Raw genomic sequence first — 19929 nt, forward strand, 5'->3', positions numbered from 1 at the left:
GTTCATTTATGCGCCCGAACTACTAGTGTCTACAGCAAAATGGACCTTACTTAAAAAGCACGCCTCGTAGCAACGAAGAAAGTATGTGACTAATTATTCAGCAGAACAAACAGGAGTTTCAACTCTCCACCCCTTATTGGCCTCCAACTTAACTCTCCAGCACTTCTTCCCTTCACCAAGAATTAAATTTCCTTACAAAATTCCTTTCTGTTGCTGTGCAGGTCTATCCATTTTCAAATAAAGCCACATTAAAGATAGAATTCTCCAGAACATTTTGGAACTTCCTTCTTTCATCGATCGACTTAACTGTTCCGTTCCTCAAGGTTTCTTCGCAATTATTTTTCTTGTACCAAATTTGTCTGTCCATCATAGGTGATTTTTCTTTTTAGAGATGTCCATTTCTCTTCAACTGAAGTGCCTACTCTATCAGTCCCGATCACAGTATCCACGTTCTCAGCTAACTTCAAACACGATTCATCATTCCTTAGACTTCTGCATCCCACTTCCTCCACACTAATTATTCGTACAGTTCTCTTAAACTTGATTCTGCTCTCCACCATCACTAAATTGTGATCTGAGTCTTTATCTGCCATTGGGTACACCTTACAATCCAATACCTGATTTCGGAATCTTTGCCTGACCATAATGTAATCCAGCTAAAAACTTCCGGTGTCTCCGAGTGTTTTCCAGGTACGCTTGTGCTTCTTGAACAGACTATTTGCTATTACCACCCGAAATGTATTGCACCATTCAATTAGACTTGTTCCTCTCTCATTAGTACTGCCAAGTGCATTTTCTTCCGTAACCCTTTCTCCTACTCCCTCCCCTACAATGACGTTCCAATCTTCTATGTTTATTAGATTATCCTCTCCTTTTACATACTGGACCACCTTTTCAATATCCTCATATGCTTTCCGTATGTCTTCTTCTCATTGCGACGTTGGCATGCATAATCAGCTGTCGTAGTTGGCGTTGGTTTGCTATCTAATCTGACAGGAATAACCCTATCACTAAACTGTTCATAGTTGCTCACACTCTTCTTTCACTCTCTGCAAAGAATCGTAACCCTGTTATACCATTTTCTGCTGCTGTTGATACTACCCCATACTCGTATAACCATAGATCCTTGTCTTCTTTCCATTTCAGTTCACGGACCCTCACTATTTGTAGATTGAGCCTTAGCATTTCCAGGCGGCCGGGGTGGCCGGGCGGTTCTAGGCGCTACAGTCTGGAACCGCGCGACCACTACGGTCGCAGGTTCGAATCCTGCCTCGGGGATGGGTGTCCTTAGTTTAGTTAGGTTTAAGTAGTTCTAAGTTCTAGGGGACTGATGACCTCAGAAGTTAAGTCCCATAGTGCTCAGAGCCATTTTGAACCTTAGCATTTCCCTTTTCAGATTTTCTAACGTTCCTAGTACGTTAAAACTTCTGAGACCCCACGCTCCGTCCTGTAGAACGTTATCCCATAGCTGATTATTATAAATTTTTCATATGGTCACCTTCCCCTTGGCAATCACTTGCCGGAGACCCGAATGGGGGAGTAGTCCGGAATCCTTTTCCAATGGAGAGATCATCATGCCAGTTTTCCATTTACGGGCCACATGTCCTGTGGATACATATGCCTTTAATGCAGGAGTTTTCATTGCCTTCTGCATTGTCAAATCGTTGATCATTGATGATCCTTTCGTCTTTTCGGGGCATTTTCCCACCCCAAGGACAAGGGAGTGCTCTGAGTACTACCGCGCCCTCATTAACGAGGCAGATGCCAGAACGAGGGTGACTTATTATACTAGAAGTCCTGGGCAGCCGTTTCTAATGATTTTTATTCAAAACTAAAGCAGTGCCTTAATTGGAAATCGGGCCCAGGTCGTTTTGGTCACTGGCCAAAGACGATATCCCTGTAGCACCGCGTCTGAGTGCTACTTGTTGCTTCTAATTTTCTACTTCATCTGTCTCAGTGCAACTTTTTGTGGGAAGTTCTTGAGGTAGATTCGTATTGTACTATTAAAAAAATTGTTTCTTAAAATGTCAGTTTCATGACACCGTTACGGACTGATTTTCTGGATGTGCTAAGGTTTTGTTATAAACCTACTATCCAATGTTTTTCATAATGTTGGATGATGTGTGTGTGCAACAAAAGAGGTTTCTAGTTAGAACAAGAGTTTTGTTTAAGTCAGTATTGCTGTGCACAATTTTGCTTACTGCCTACTATCTTGTATCTCTTAGGATAAAGCTTTAGTGCTAATTTGTTTAGTTTTCTCTGAGTAAGGGTTTTTCAATATAGCTAAGGCAGGATGCAATTACAAATCGTGAGATTTTGTAAGATATTTGGAATAGTGTCTTACAATTAGTTTCTCTCTTAACGAAGTTTTTTGATGTTGTTGTTTTAGTTATTGTTATGAGTAGATCAGAAGCAGTAAGCGTCCTCCTGTAATTGTTAATAAATTCCGAAGTAACGAAATTAAACTAGTTACGTACTTCTAATGTTGTTATGAAATCATGGTTCTGATTAATTTCTGCGATTAAGCCGCTTCAAAATGTAAAGTTGAAGAATTTTTTTGTTTCGAACCTAACTGTTTTACCGCTGTAGTTGGATCACTGGTGCACCCCTTGCACCCCCAGATTCAAGCACCTCTATTTCAGTACTCCGAAATTAAGGGAATTATTTGCATTTCTTGCAATGTTTTATATTGTTGAACAAACAGGTTACGCTTGTGACCAAAAGGCCGTCTCCCGACGGCAAGGGGGTCACGATGTGTCTTCCAGCAACGCTGAGGCCACGTTGGTCGTCATCCGCAAACCAGTCCTGCCACTGGGCGTCTACCAGCTGGGTCTCGGACCCCGGGTCGCTCGTCTTCTTCGATCTGCTGGTACTCCTCGTTCGGTCAGTGTACCCCCTGCTGACCGCGGCTTACGAACTGCCTCGGGATGCCGCCTGTGACGTGGAGGGCAGCTACGACTTCGTTATTGTGGGCGCTGGAAGCGCCGGTGCCACCCTAGCTGGCCGTCTCAGTGAGAACAAGAAATGGAAGGTAAGGCCATGTACAGCTGACTGTGACGTTTCCATATTTTATATACAAAATCTCTCCAGTCTCATTAGTAGCCTCGAGCCTTGATCTTCCATTCTCATATTTGGCCGACACCACGTGTAGTGAAACCAGCACGGAAAAAACGTGACAGACATTGCTGTATACCAGCATCTAAGTAGAGAACATGACACGTGCATGTGTTTGTACATGTTAACATCAGAGTGCCAATTCTCGAGTAGTGATAATCATGCATTTCAGCAGCAAAACTAATGTTGCCTGTCCATATACAGAGTGAATATTAATGAAACCGACAAAATGCAGTGACGGATTCCTGATTGGAAATGGAGAAAGAAAAGATCCTATGAACATGTGTCCGGAAATGGACGGTGTACTTCATCATCATCACCATCATCATCATCATCATCATCATTTAAGACTGATTATGCCTTTCAGCGTTCAGTCTGGAGCATAGTCCCCCTTATAAAATTCCTCCATGATCCCCTATTCAGTGCTAACATTGGTCCTCTTCTGATGCTAAGCCTATTACAACATTCTTATCCGAATCCAAGTACCTTCTCCTTGGTCTACCCCGACTCCTTCTACCCTCTACTGCTGAACCCATGAGTCTCTTGGGTAACCTTGCTTCTCCCGTGCGTGTAACATGACCCCACCATCTAAGCCTGTTCGCCCTGACTGCTACATCTATAGAGTCATTCCCAGTTTTTCTTTGATCTCCTCACTGTGGGCACCCTCCTGCCATTGTTCCCATCTACTAGCACCTGCAATCATCCTAACTACTTTCATATCCGTAACCTCAGCCTTATTGATAAGGTAACCTGAATCCACCCAGCTTTCGCTCCCATACAACAAAGTTGGTCGAAAGATTGAACGGTGGACAGATAACTTAGTCTTGGTAATGACTTCCTTCTTGCGGAAGAGAGTAGATCGTAGCTGAGCGCTCACTGCATTAGCTTTGCTACACCTCGCTTCCAGTTCTTTCACTATGTTGCCATCCTGTGAGAATATGCATCCTAAGTACTTGAAACCATCCACCTGTTCTAACTTTGTTCCTCCTATTTGGCACTCAATCCGTTTATATGTCTTTTCCACTTACATTACTTTCGTTGTGGAGATGCTAATCTTCATATCATAGTCCTTACATTTCTGATCTAGCTCAGAAATATTACTTTGCAAACTTTCAATCGAATCTGCCATCACAACTAAGTCATGCGCATATGCGAGACTGCTTATTTTGTGTTCACATATCTTAATCTCACCCAGCCAGTCTATTGTTTTCAACATATGATCCATAAATAATATGAACAACAGTGGAGACAGGTTGCAGCCTTGTCTTACCCCTGAAACTACTCTGAACCATGAACTCAATTTACCGTCAACTCTGACTACTGCCTGACTATCTATGTAAAGACCTTTAATTGCTTGCAAAAGTTTGCCTCCTATTCCATAATCTCGTACAACAGAAAATAGTTTCCTCCTAGGAACCCATTCATATGCCTTTTCTAGATCTATAAAACATAAATACAATTCCCTGTTCCACTCGTAACACTTCTCCATTATTTGCCGTAAGCTAAAGGTCTGGTCGTGACAACCTCTAAGAGGCCTAAACCCACACTGATTTTCATCCAATTTGTCCTCAACTAATACTTGCACTCTCCTTTCAACAATAACTGAGAAGACGGTGTACCTGGAACGACAATACATCGTCCCGGAACATAGTGCAGAGCTGCGCTGCATCCACGTCACACCAGACGTTCAAAGTGGCCTCCATGGAATTGCAAGGCACAATAGAGGTTACCATGCAGTATTCACATAATTATACTTTGCCTTACACCACGTTGGCGTGCCAGTTGTCTGGAGCTTGTAGTACGTTTCATCTCAATATCTTGTAGAATCCGGTCCTTCAAATCTGGTATGGACACATTCCGCCGTCTCCCTGCATGTCCGTCTGTCTGAAATGACCCATGATCACACAAACGTCCAAAAAGGCTTAAAATGTTCTGATGTGGTTGTTGTCTGCGAGGGTCCTTGTTTTGATATAGCTGTGCTGCCTCTCGACCGTTCCATCTACCTGGTCTACACAAACACCATCTCGGCATGAACACCGGCATGAACACCGGACCGTTCGTCCACTTACAGCACGCTGCGTCAATCACACGGTCTGCATACAACATACAATGGGCACACGGCACGTGGTCAAATATGTTCAAATGTGTGTGAATTCCTAAGGGGCCAAACTGGTTAGGTCATCGGTGACTAGACTTACACACTACTTAAATTAACTTAAACCAACTTATGCTAAGAACAACACACACGCCCATGCCCGAGGAAGGACTCGAACCTCCGGCGCGAGTGGCCGCGCAGTCCGTGACATGACGCCTCAAACCACGCGGACAGTCCGCGCCGCACACGTTGTCAAAGAAACTGTCATTCGTCAGCGCTGTCTACAGTGACAACGATGCATTACAGGACACATGTTCGTAGTACCTTTTTTCCTCAACTTCCAGTCAGGAATCGGTCATGTAAGTTGTCGATTTTATTAAATTTCACGCTGTTTAATATTCTCAGATTTAACAAACGACGTATCCCGATGCCAAGGTCATGAACTTGAGGAATAAGAATAGAATAGTAAATTGAAATCTTTATGTTGCGCAGAATATTTGCCACTGTTTGTCGCTAATCGACAGACTAGCAAAGATTTAATCATTCTCTATTCATTGATCATGTCTTACAATTAATATTGCATTGTCTCTTTTTACGTTATCCATGTGTTCGTTTGGACTTATTTTCACTTAATAACAAGTGAGAAAATATTATCAACTTTCATTATATTAACTATTATACAAAGTAAGGACCTCTGAGATGAAAACACAAGAAAGAAGAAAAGAAGGGAATGAAAGGAAAACCATTAAGACGTGGTTAAGACTGCGTGCAGTACATAAAAGACAATGAGATATAGTGTAAAGCACCTTATTGTGAAATACACTGCTGGCTATTGAAATAGCAAGGCTCGGAAACTGTACAAACAAACGTAAAATTCATGTGAAGTGTACTAGAAAGAAATTATTAGCATTTGAACACCACCACGCGAAGTACGCTGTGCGAACGCCTTCTACATTCTGTATGTGTGGAAATAGTATACACAGGCTTTCTCATTCGAATATCACAATTTACTTGTGTTTATTTGTGTGAACATCGTTCATGAAGTTAAACCATCTACTGTCATGAGTCAGTATTCAGCATCGCCAAAATCGTGATCTAACGAGATTGTCCTATGTCGTTGCACGAATTTACTCTTTGTGCTGCTCGGAATTCCACGATTGTCATGGGAATATAAGAGTGCGTGCTGAAAACTTATTCCTCCGAATTTTTCACGTGAAAGCACTTTAAGCTTTCTAAATAAAGAAGAAAGTTATTAATATTCTACACCTTTACCTTCATTTCTGCATATCTGCAACCTCGTGTCGCTATAGTTCTCCAAATTGTAGGGCGTAACAGAGCGCTGTCTAATGCAACTACGTCTGTGCTTGGGAAACAGCATGTTGTAGTCAAGTTTCGAATCCGAAGAGTTCGTTCACACATGGAGCACCCTATCCTTCAGCATGATAATGCTAGACCACAAACGAGCGCTGTGACGTATGCAACAATCTGAAACGAGCGCCGTGACGTAAGCAACAATCTGACGCCTTTGATTCACTGTCATCGATCCTACTCCACGTAGTCTCGATTTGGCCCCATTCGATTTTTATATGTTTTCAAAACTGAAAGAACTCCTTCGACGACTTCACTTTGATGATGGTGAAGAGGTGATACCAGTAGAGGTAACGACTTCGTCAACAAAGCCAGACATTCTAGACTGACAATATAAACAAACTGGTCTCTCGTTGGGAGAAATGTGGTCATCGGAGGGTGACTATTTTGAGAAATCAACATATAGATATGAAGAATATTGAAGTAGAATGTTAATAATGTTTCTTTTATTTGGAGAACTTTAAGAATTTTCATAACAAAAATTGGGAGGCATTACTTTTCAACATGACTCCATAGAATCAATGCGTTCAGGAGGGCCATAATTCCATACAAGATCGCATCGATCCCATGCCATTAGGGCCCGCCAGGACAGGCATGTGTTCTCGGTCGGATAGGATAGCAACTTCACGCAGCTAGTGTCGGGAGACTGGCATGTTCACAACGTTATCAGTATCCACAAGCACAGTACGACGCCGTCTGGAACACCACAGAACTGCTGCAGCCTCGCTTGACGTGCCACGTCCAGCAACAGCACTGGGCACGACAGAGGCACCAAGTCGTCTTTTCAAACATTCCCCATCATGACGAACTCATCCGTTGGTGTGATGTTGCACGTAGCCAATAGTTACACATTGCTACCATCTTTTGTTCGCCGAGCCGGTAATTTGAACAGTAGGTGTTACATTTCTGAACTGTTAAGGTCGTTGCCTGTGCCGTAGTTTCGAGGTTTCCGTGATTTTCTCTTTCTACAATTTAAGACAAGATCACATATTGCCCTTGCTGTCCTAATCTACAGACAGAGAGGGTATTCGACAGCTATTCTGACAAGCACGTTATCCAGCTCTTACCCTTTGGAAACATCGGTCTTTTCCCGAGATATTGGCATACCATCACTTACCAGACATCATCAGTGAAGTCTAGCATACAGTTAAAAAAATGTCACGTGGAAAGAAAATCGAGGATGCTCGCAGGTTTTTTGTTCTTTGGGGCTCGCAATGCAAACTATGCCTTGTAATGACATGATTGTTATGAATATCAGCCAACTACATTGCTCATAAATGGTTTTTATTTTATGAGTCACTCAGATGAGCCCACTTCGTCATATTTTCATCATCAGGTGTTCTGTAAATACTTAAGTAAATGATGGTCTTATCATAATGGTCTGTAAGCATGATCAGAAAAGTTATAATGCGTTCATTTTGTGTTTTATCTTACATGTAATTAGAACAAAAGCTACAATAGTAATAAAAAACTAACCAAAATTCCACACATCACTTATGTGTCATGGTAACTATGTAGACACGTAATATCACTGATCCACTGCCATCCAAGCTGTCAAGAGAAAAATAGCATGCATAAAAAGCGTCCGCAGTCAGATATACATCTCCAACGTACATCTAAGGAGAACTAATACTTCTACAAACAGACGGAACATGGTAGCAACGATACTACGTGCAAGGTAAAAACAACAAACGAATGTATTATAACTTTTCTGATCATGGTTACAGACCTTTACTTACTTGCGTATTTACAGAGCGCCTGATGATGGCAGTTGCCGAAATGAGCTCATCATGAGTTATTTATAAAATAAAAATCATTTGAAAAGCATTGTAACTGACTGATATTCATAATAATGCTCGCAAGTACTCTTTAAGACACATCTTGCTATACACTACGAGCCACATGTAAGATATTCAACCGTCTGACTGGTATTCGGGCATAGAACCTACCGTCAATGCACGATTGTCAATTGTAAAATCTTTAGGATGGATCTGATGTTTATCTAGAAAACATAGAACCCTGTGAATATTTCAGATCCAGTCGTAGTTGCAACAGAGAGATTTTATAACTGATATGGATGTGCATAATATGTGCCGCCGTCGATGGGATGTATGTCCGAATACTGGCCTTGGAACTGAATATTTTACATGCAGTCCATGGTGTCTTGGAATAAGCATGGAATGACGCACCCGCATCTTTCATCCAGGCTCAGCTGTAATAGTGCCTATGTTGTTGCCTGTGGGGACAGCCCTGTGTACTTAATTTCACCCACTGTATACTGCCGAATCGCTTACACATTTTATCATGTACTAGTAGAGAAACGCGGCGTTGTTCAGGTATTTATTTATACCTATGCGTCAACGCCCGTACCATGCAGAGACAGGTCTTGTTCTTAACGTTTATGACGTCACGTATCCTCATCTATCTGTCGTACAATGATAAAATTTGGTAGGTACATTCAGCGGTATATTTGGACACTGTCTGCAAATTTGTTGCGAATGGAGTTATTTGCAACGAAATAATAAGTTCAAACGTCATGCATGATGCGACAGTTTTACACGCAGATAGTGTTCGTGAAGTCATATCTCCTACAATGTTATAGTGATACAATTTTATATATATATATATATATATATATATATATATATATATATATATATATATATATATTGCAAATACATTCAGCAGCATATGTGGATACCGTCTGTGAAATTTATTGTAAAGAAGTAATACATATAAGAGTTGTGCATGATGCGATATTTTTCACTCATCTTAAAGTTTATGATGTCATGTTTCCTGAACTATGTGTCCCACAATGATGTAGTTTTGCGCTTGTGTCCAGTGGTATACGTGCATACTGTCTGTAAAAAGTGTCGTGAATACAGTTTGTAGTGAAGAAGTAATAATTTATGACGTCATGTCTCATGTGGTAAATTTTTAACAGCAGAAAAGTAGTAAGCGATAAACATCTGTTCTTTCAACATTTCGTAGGGGTCGTGATCGAAAAATAATTTCATAAGGGTTTGAAATTAAGGTTGGGAAAGTTGCTAACAGCTCTCATGCACGAATAAAAACTGCAATTCACGCGTCGGTGTCTACGCCCGTTTTTCACCCCAACCCCTTTGAGAAATAGGTGGTTCTAGCCCCCACAGCGATTGTCACCTGACAGTAAAGTAAGTGTGTACCAAGTTTGGATCAAATCTGTCCATTGGTTTAGGAGGAGAAGGTGGAAAATACACGTACCCACACATAGACATACGTTCATATTTATAGAATTATATTTATTTATTTATTCTTCATAATTATAGACTATTATCTGAAAGGCTAAAATCGATCATCAAAATCACGTTGGCTTGGATAGTAAGAAAATTATGTGTTAACTATTTGTTACTGATACTTAATATAAAAAAGAAAGAGGAACAAAAAAAGAAATGAAAGATAACTAAAATTGCTTCTACTATTACAAAAATACAAGAAATCCTTAACCACTTAGGTTGGTTTGTGGGGGCTGAAGGGACCAGGCCCTTAACCACTTACCCTACTAGTAATCTACTATAAGCACTATAAAATTTGTTCTTTGTTTGTTCATTTATATTGGTGCATCTAACTCTAGATGGTTGTCTCTGCTACTGGACCCGCCTTCATACTATCCCGGTCAACAGCCATTATCTGCAGGATTCCTCGGGCGCCGAGCAGCACGACAGCAGAGTTTCCACTATAGCAAGTAATTCCGCCCATCACTCTTAAAGTCCATACTTCCGTGATCATTTGCACCGGCCCAATGTAGATTCTTGGGGCAGTATTGCATTCGGTGGTCACCGACCTCTTATCTTCTATCCATCCACAAAGTAAGTTGTCTAGCGTGGGTGGCAACATGATGACTTATGGTTGAATGCCTCGTGAAGCCATCCGTGTCCTTCCTGGATATTGCCGAAAATGTACCAAGTCGACTAACCCCTTAGTGCTGCTTTGGGATCCAACGTGCTTAATACCTGACGTCCATTACACGGTGCATCTTCAAGGAGCGTGCAGTCCCACAATGTGTATTCTGATGTGCCCACACTGCCAAAGACGCAGCTATCATTCATCTGTCCTATAATTTTATATAGATACGTAGCATATGGGCCATGGCCAGTCGGGTAATGTACCTGTCTACTCGAATGGTTAAGAAATCTCATTTCTAATCGCTCCCTGATGTTAGGGAGAAATTCGTATGGTCTCCTACCTGTGTCTGAAGTCTCCCACTCATTTTGCCACATTTATAATATGCGATCTTTTATTACTTATTTTGAACTGCCTCGTTACCAGGCACCCTTCGAACTTCTATTTGATTGCCTTCCTTCAACCAGTAAAAGGCTCCCATTTTCCTAATTGCCAAGTCCAGTGGGCATATTCCTAGAATTACTAACAAAGCATCATTATTGTGCTGCAGTAGGCTCCCGTCCTTCTTAGTAGTATTCCTCGTTGCACTCTTCTCCCTAATGAGACTGGCTTCACTATGCACAGTCTGTGAGCCAGACCTCCATTCGTATAAAACAAAGTAAAGAAAAGAAACTGATGAAGTACCAGGAATCGAATCTGGGTCATTCCATTTCGAAGACAGCGATGTTCACTGTTCGGCTGCTTAACCTGTTTATGATCCAGTTCTAAATGTTGAAATCATGTTTTGCTCATCTCCTGTACGTTTTTGTACTAGGAGCAAACCAGGTGGCGCTGTGGTAAGGAACTAGGCTCGTGTTCAGAAGGGCAGTGGTTCATATCACCATATGACCATACAGATTTTAGCTCTTTCCCTAAATCGCTTGAGTCGAATGCACGACTGTTTCCTTTGAAATTAGGCGGTCAGTTTTCTTTACCGCCTTTCCACAATCCAAGCGTATTCTTCATCTCTGAAGCCCCCAACGTCAATGCGACATCAAACCCCTAGCTTGTAAGACGGCAGCAAAGCTAGCAAGTCTTCTGGCTGCAAAAGTGATCTGCACTGTTAGGACCGACTTAGAGAAAGATCGCTCCTCACGAACCCAGATACGTAGATGATTCTGTTGCGCAACGGACTGAACTATATGAATACAATCTCCATTGGAAAATCAGTCCCAGGTGTTGGTCCCTACAAAAAAATTAGAGGTTAGATAATTAAAAGTGGTTTTTCTACTGAATTAACAGTCTTCGCCAAATTTTTAACTCCAGCAGATTTGTAAGTACACATTGCTTGTAAGTACACATATAATCAAGAAAGCAATAATTACACACTGTACAGTGGGGGCCGATACTGAATGAATTTAACAGTATAAAATTTGATTTTTAATTTTCACTTGATGTCCCTCACGGCCTTCTGCCTGGCGACTAGTTTCATCACATCAGTCACTTTGCAAAACCGGACAGAACCACTTTGAAACTCACGTGTTGAAACATCAGCAGCTAAACTCACGTGTTGGTGAAGAGGTAACGCTATCGAACTGCGCGTCTACAGCTTGGCTGTCCATTAGGGAGGGTTGGAGGCAGTCACGTGGGGGTGGAACCGCGACCAGCCACCGGGAGCGGATACGCTGTCCGCTCTCTTCTGCTGGCAGCTTCCGAACCGACTAGACACTCCCTCTCCTGCTCTCTTGGGTAGCTGCCGATTCAGTTTCGGTGGCTTCTCTAGACCTGCCTTTCCTTTTTACGGCATTAAACACTCATGCACTTAAAATATGTTTGATATTTCACCTCAGTGGGTGCCCATTGCTTTCCTTTCCTCGCCAATCCTGACACATTAACAACATTAATGTGCGCAATAAATCACTGAGAGGAATTACCCAATTTGGACGTTGAAATACGCTTAAATCGGGGGTAGACTGGTTGGCAAATTCTATAAGAAAGAAGGAGGTTAAGAGTGACCACAGTTTCAATACATTATTCATCCACAACTAGGGTCAGGTGTGTAGGGATTAGCCTGATCTTGCCATAAAGACATATGAAATCGGCATGCGAAAGACAGAATCTCCTCGTCCGTGCATGAGCCCTCGAATCTCAGATCGTTTGTTTAGTCACGAAAGCTGGTTAAGTTTAGATGCAACAGACCAAAAAAACGCCTATCTCCTTTCCGTCCCAGTTATTCTATGCTGCCAAATAATATCACTCCGTCAGTTCACCTGATGATGGCGACATGTTTGATCGCCGAAATATTGTGCCCGTTGGACACTATAGACCGGCAGCACACCCGTGGATATTTTGAATATCACTCTAGTTGACGAGTCGCAGCGTCGAGTCCTGCAACCGTCGGTACCTTCTTCCAGCCACGTATCATCAAGCAATGTGGGATCGGCTGACACTCACAATCTCAAACATGTCGTCTGCCGTGCCTCCGAAGTCCAAAAATCCTCCTCTCCACGGCCCCAAGCCCCGAGAGTCTGCTTCCACACCTTCATCTAGATTGCCCATAAAAGATTAATTTTACGTCTCTGCTCTGCACAAAACCTGCGTAAAAGATTATTTCACCACTCAAAAGGCTTCCTTCCACATCGGCCAATACACTTTTTTTTCCAGCGAGCAACATCCCACCTAGCAAATGTTTTATTAGTCATCCAGTCAACTTCCTTGCGGCGTTCCGGCGAAAGCAGTTCTGAGAAAGCCGACTTCCGAACTCCCACTTCACAGATATCTTTTACGTCGCTCTGTGGTCTATCTTCCTGCGTCTGAAGTTTCCAGAAAAGGGAGTGGTAAACTCCTACTTACAGATTTTTTTCGTACAGCCAATGGTTTTCCATCCATCATTGCGAGAGAAAGAAGATAAGTGGAGTGGCCTCAGTCTGTCACAGTTCCTCTCCAATAAATGGAGAAGAAAAAATGTCAACAATAAACAGCCGCTGAGGTTTCCACGAGAAAGCAAGGATGGAAATATTCCAACCAGCATGGGATAGTCCGTTATTTGACGAAAAGCATTACCAACGAAAGCAACTCTCCACTCAGGTGTTCTATGACTAGAGAGAATAACATGTAGAAATAATGTATTTCGCGCTGGCTGGATGTGTAACACAGTCCATTAACCGGCTCTTTTCAGACGGCCTTCCGGACCCCACAGCACGTGGCTATGTCCTACGCCATCTTGACCGCTCGCTCCATGTCGGAGCCAGCCCAGACAATACCAAGTCTTTGACCTACCCGCATGTTTTCAGTTTCCGGGCCACTGCCCCTCCTCCCAGGAGCCCGCTTCTAAGAAGATGCCTATTGTCCCTAGAGATCTCCGGGGTTTGCTGCTAGTGGGCCCCGTGCCTTCATGAGGTCCCATTTAGGACTTTGTCAAACTCATAAAGCACATGAAGTACAGGATATGCAGTTAACTGAAGAGGCAGAAGGATATTGTGAGATGGGTTGGTATGGTATTTTCTTCCACAAAGACGTGCTGGAGGACACAGAAAGTCTTTTTATAAGTGTGTTATACTTATGGGAGATCAAAACTAATATAGAACATAAATATTGTATGATCCGAAGTTTTGTAGATGTACAGCTTACACGAATGAAAACTTTGTGTGATAATGAAAACTGCTCTGTGAAATATTCCCTAAAGTAAAAGTTATTCACAGTGGCTGCAAGTATAAATTTCACTACTTAATCTAAATGTTTTCTCTCATATAACAGTATTTCCAGGAGAATTTCGAAATTACAAGGAACATAATCTTAGAACTGCTGGCCACACTTCACCTCGTGTAGTTTCAAAATGCTTTGCCTTCCTTCGAGGCTCGTAGTGCAATGGTCATGCTGTGCAAGTTTTTTTTTCCTCTGAGAGAACAAGGAGTGAATAAAAATGGTGATATGGACATACGGCTGGAAATGGGCTACAAGGGATGTGTGGCCTCTTGAAAGTGGAGATAAAAGATCTTTGACAAGGTAGGTTTTCAGTTATCGGAATCACACATGAGAACACACTAGGTAAATGAGAATGTTCTGTACTAGTGTTTCAACTCGACACTCAGGAGGGTAGTAGTGTGGGCCACGACAACGGTACGCTCGCACATCAGTACCAGGGGCATCCGGTACACTGCTGTTGCCAACTCACTGTGGTGTGAACGTGTGTCATCTAGTGCAACGATAAGAGGCGACGGCCCGGTACACAGACCAGTATCAGGCCGACATGGTCTTCACACAAGGACAGACAAATGGTTCTGGCAGGCAGCAGCACGATTGTAACACGGAAAGTATCCCAGCCGACAGCAGCTGCACAATAAACTCTTTTCAACTGTGTCGTCGTTTGTGTGAGGCAGACTCGTATATGGGAACGGGTAATTATGAAAAGCAGGTGCACCCGGTACATACACAGGCCCTCGAGGAGCAAGCGTTGAACACTGTACAGTATGACCCCGGTATCAGTAGGAGAGAAATGGCTCGCCAGCATGTGGTAAACCTGATGACCTTGTGGAGCATTCTCCACAGCTGCCAGTATCCGTATCACTTACAACGCGCACACGAACTTATTACCTACGAACTTGCCTCTGCAGCGACGGTTTTGTCGCAGGTCCATCGCACAGGTCACGAAGGTACCGAGATTACCGTCCATCCGCGGTTTTCACAGACGACACTAACTTTATGTGGGGTCGTATCGTCAACTATGACCACGCTCACCTGTGGGACACAGAGAATCCCTGTGGTATAGTGGCAGCGAGCCATCACACTATTCATAATGTATGGACAAATCGACCACCTCATGGGACCAGTAAAATGATATGACATGATCGTATGGCACTGATTCCCGATAATCTCCACCTGCGAAAGTTCGTCAGCCAAGCTGCAAGTCTTTTTAGTGGACGTCACACTGGGCTGATAAAATCATGATATCACGAACGGAGAAAATCCCCAACCCTTCCAGGAATCGAACTTCGGCCCTGTGCATGGCAGTCAGAGGTGCTGACCACTCAGCTAAGACGGTGGACAGTAGGGCCAGTGAACTTTCCACAACGGCTTACTGTCTAGGCAAATTTGCTATTCTTGCAGAAGAACCATTTTCCCCTGCATGGAAGATGTGCCTTTGTTGGCACGAGGGGTAATATGCCTTCTACGTGATGGTTGGTGCTCCAGTTCATTGCCACATTTCCATGTGGAGGCATTTCGACAACATCTGCGCCAATCGATGGAACGGCCGACGTGCTCCGGTTGCATTGACCGCCATATCGCCGGACCTCAAACGTTTATAATTTCTACTTTCAGTGGCACCTGATAGTAGTCATGTAAGCGGAACATATCTCTGACTTACAGACACTTCGACAGCACATTCATACTGCCTGTAACAGCATTCGGTTGCAAGATGGCATGTCTGGAAACGTGTGATAGTTACTGCTACATCGAATCTGCGCATGCGTAGAAGACCGTGGGATCCGCTTCGAACGCTTTGTTAACACTGGTCTCATGGTAGCATACGGATCTCTGTACTGCACTGTACTGTACAGGCGTGATGAATTAATAAATACCCTACTGCATAGATACAATGAATGATCCATTTTGCTCCTTATACTCTGAGAGCGTTTCGTCCAATTAGCCCAAATTTAGAAAATTTTGTAATTTGGAAATTTGTGGTAAGGTCTTATGGAACCAAACTGCTGAGATCATCGGTCCCTAAGCTTACGTACTTTTTAATCTAACTTAAAGTAACTTCCGCTAAGAACGACACATACACTCATACCCGAAGGAGGACTCGAAACTCCGACGGGGAGAACCGCGCGGACCGCGACAAGGCGCCCTAGACCACGCGGCTGCCCCGCGCGGCTCGGAAAATTTTGCCAGGTGTGAGTACGACTCACGCACTGAGGCTTCAGAACAAATTTCATTACTTAGACACACAGTTCGTGCATTACGGGAGTCAGAATCTCGATGATTGTTGGCTGTTATCCACACTGATACTGGCAAGACATCGGTCGCAGGGATTCCAGGGCTTTCGAGAAAATTTTAATTTCAAGTTTGAAGTCGATCAACAAATGACAAAAGAAATATTTTTTTACCTGTAATATACATTACAAATTATCCATTTTCTAATTTTTTTCCCTTTCTTGTATTGTGAAACTTTTCTTCCCGCCAAATTTCTTAATTCTATTCAAGGGGAAGTACCTTATTGATTTTAATGAATGAGTTTGTGAGTATCAACACATGTGTTATAAATGGACAGACAGACAAGAATTTTTGAGTAAATGGGAAGTTTCTTGTAAGTTTTGGGCAGTAAGTTTGCAAGTATCAAAGTATATGGCATAAATGGTAATATCTTTTTACTGCATTGACATAGAACCTTCCCTTCATTACAACGCCAAGTGACTATAGACCTCAATATGTGTCATAAATTTCAACTTGAAAAAGTATACCCACCTGAGAAAAAAAGGGGCTGGACAAACCGAAGGACAGACAAACAGTCATGTAACAAATGACCAAAAAAATGTTCGTCTGATATAATTACAATTGACAATTTTTGGATTTTTTCCTTTGCCTGTGCCGTACCGTGAAAGCTCTCCTGCTGACATATTTCATGATTCTAGGACGACGGGAAGTACCCAATGTGTTTTGCTGACTAATTTCGCGAGTATCAAAGTATGTGACATATCTTTTGCTGACACTAACTTCGAAGCTTCACTTTTTACATCTTCCTGAGTTCATAGGCGTTAGTACATCTGTCTACATCTACGTGATCTTCCATTCTCGAATGCGGGAAGAACGAGCACTTAAATTTTTCTGCGAGAGCCCTGATTTCTTTTATGTTATCGTGACGATCATTTCTCCCTATGTAGGTGGGTGCCAATAGACTGTTTTCGCAATCGGAGGAGAAAACTGGTGATTGAAATTTCATGAGATGACCCTGTCGCAACGAAAAATGCCTTTGTTTTAATGATTGCCCCTCTAGTTCACGTATCGTGTCTGTGGCACTATCTCCCCTATTTCGCGATAATACAAAACGAGCTGCCCTTCTTTGTACTTTTTCGATGACATCCGTCAGTCCTACCTGATGCGAATCCAACACAGCACAGCGGACAAGTATAATGTAAGCAGTCTCTTTGGTAGATCTGTTGCACCTCCTAAGTGTTCTACGAATGAACCGCAGTCTTTCGTTTCAACATTATCTACTTGATCGTTCCATTTTAGGTCATTTGTAATTGTAATCTCTAAGTATTTAGCTGAATTTACAACCCTCACATTTTTGTGACTTATCTCGTAATCGAAATTTAGCGGATTTCTTCTAGTACTCATATCAATAACTTCACACTTTCCTTTGTTCAGGGCCAATTGCCACTTTTCGCACCATACAGATATCTTATCTAAATAATTTTGCAATTAGTTTTGGTCATCTGATTACTTTACAAGACGGTAAATGACAGCATCATCTGCAAACAATCCAAGACGGTTACTCAGATTGTCTCCTATGTCGTTAATATAGGCCAGGAACAATAGAGGGCCTATAACATTTCCTTGGATGACGCCGGATATTACTTGTGTTTTACTCGATAACTCTGCGTCTGTTACTAAAAAGTGTGACCTTTCTGACAGGAAATCACGAATCCAGTCGCACAACTGAGGCGATATTCCATAGACACGCAGTTTGGTTCGAAGACGCTTGTGAGGAACGGTGTCGAAAGCCATCTGGAAAATCGAAAAATATGGAATCAATTTGACATCCCCTGTCGATAGCATTCATTACTTCATGAGTATAAAGAGCTAGTCGTGTTTTGCAAGAACGATATTTTCTGAATCCCTACTGACTATGTGTCGATAAATCGTTTTCTTCGAGGTACTTCATAATGTTTGAATACAGTATACGTTCCAAAAGGTGACATTAATTTAAACTTGATACGCCTACTCGTTTCTCAGAAAAAGCGTTTTGAACAGTCAGACAGACAGGCTTCCTTTTCTACCTATTGAGGTATGGAAAGCTAAGAATCATCCTGTGTGTTAGAGGTATCATAACTGGAGCTGATCACTACCGGAGAAAATGTCAGGTATTTGCACTGGGCATAACTGGAACGGTTCTCTATGGATAGATGATGTCTTCAGTAGCACAGAGAGGTGTGTGAGTTACGGAAAACTTAGGTCGATAGGATGGTTTTAGAGGTTATCGCTGTTTGGAACTTATTGTAGGACTCGCAGTAATCGAAGATGGTGATCAATGATCATTGAAACTTCCAAATGAAGCGATCGTCGGTTCTAATTAAAGAGGAAAAAAGGGATTTTTGTGAATCACGGGTGATAAGGGATTTGCGCAAGAGTGAAACGACGAGTGTTGGATGAGCTGTGAGGATTCCTGGCCACCAGGTGCTGCTTCTGGAGGAGGGGTCGGCGCCGCACGTGTCCTCAGAAGTGCCCGGCCTGGTTTCGCCAGTCGCACTGCGCTCCAGCGGCAAGATGTTCCACACGGAGCCGGAAGCCCACGCATGCCGAGGACATCTGGGAGGCAGCTGCACCATCGTGACCGGCCGCGGTCTTGGAGGCAGCAGCAGCATCGACGACATGTACTACCTCCGCGGGCACAGGTCAGTCATTGTCAATGTCTACCTCAACCGTTATTGCTATTACGCTTTACCCTCAGTGCTTTGCTTGCAGTATTACTGTAATGTGAGTGCAGTGGTGATCTTATAATTCGGTTGCTTTCTTTGCCAAGCATGTGAACGAGGTGGCTTGTGCCACCTATTCTTCTGTACTGTTCGAGTGATTGGGATCCGCACCAGGTGGGTTTAAAGGAAGACAAATGGTTTCAAATGGCTCTGAGCACTATGGGACTCAACTGCTGAGGTTATTAGTCCCCTAGAACTTAGAACTAGTTAAACCTAACTAACCTAAGGACATCACAAACATCCATGCCCGAGGCAGGATTCGAACCCGCGACCGTAGCGGTCTTGCGGTTCCAGACTGCAGCGCCTAGAACCGCACGGCCACTTTGGCCGGCAAAGGAAGACATCGAAGCAGTTCAGAGGCCGGCTCCTAGATTTGTTACCAGTACGTTCGTATAACACGGAAGTATTACGGAGATGCTTCGGGAACTCAAGTAGGAATCCCTTGAAGAAAAGCGACTTTCTTTTCGAAGAAATTTAGAGAACCAGCATTTGAAGCTGACTGCAGAATAATTCTACTGCCGCCAATACAATTTCACGTAAGGGCCACGAAGACAAGATACGAGAAATAGGGTTCATACAGAGCCATATAGACAGTCATTTTTCCCTCGTTCTGTTCCTGAGTGCCGGCCGCTGTGGACGAGCGGTTCTAGGCGCTTCACTCCAGAACCACGCTGCTGCTACGATCGCAGGTTCAAATCCTGCCTCGGGCATGGATGTGTGTGACATCCTTAGTTAGGTTTAGGTAGTTCTAAGTCTAGGGAAATTAAGACCTCAGATGTTATGACCCATAGTGCT

At 42.9% G+C, this 19929-nt stretch overlaps 1 protein-coding gene across 1 annotated transcript in view; it reads left to right on the plus strand.

Moving 5' to 3' along the window:
• The first annotated feature begins 2752 nt into the window (after nucleotides 1-2752).
• Nucleotides 2753-19929, plus strand: part of LOC124596334 (glucose dehydrogenase [FAD, quinone]-like) — a 29152-nt gene continuing 11975 nt past the window's right edge. Inside the window, exons 1-2 of the mRNA XM_047135439.1 lie at nucleotides 2753-3031; nucleotides 18836-19053. Coding sequence (XP_046991395.1) covers nucleotides 2753-3031; nucleotides 18836-19053 — 497 coding nt within the window. The remainder of the gene's footprint in view (nucleotides 3032-18835; nucleotides 19054-19929) is intronic.

Source organism: Schistocerca americana, chromosome 1 (assembly GCF_021461395.2).
Source record: "Schistocerca americana isolate TAMUIC-IGC-003095 chromosome 1, iqSchAmer2.1, whole genome shotgun sequence".
Taxonomy (NCBI): Eukaryota; Metazoa; Arthropoda; class Insecta; order Orthoptera; family Acrididae; genus Schistocerca; species Schistocerca americana.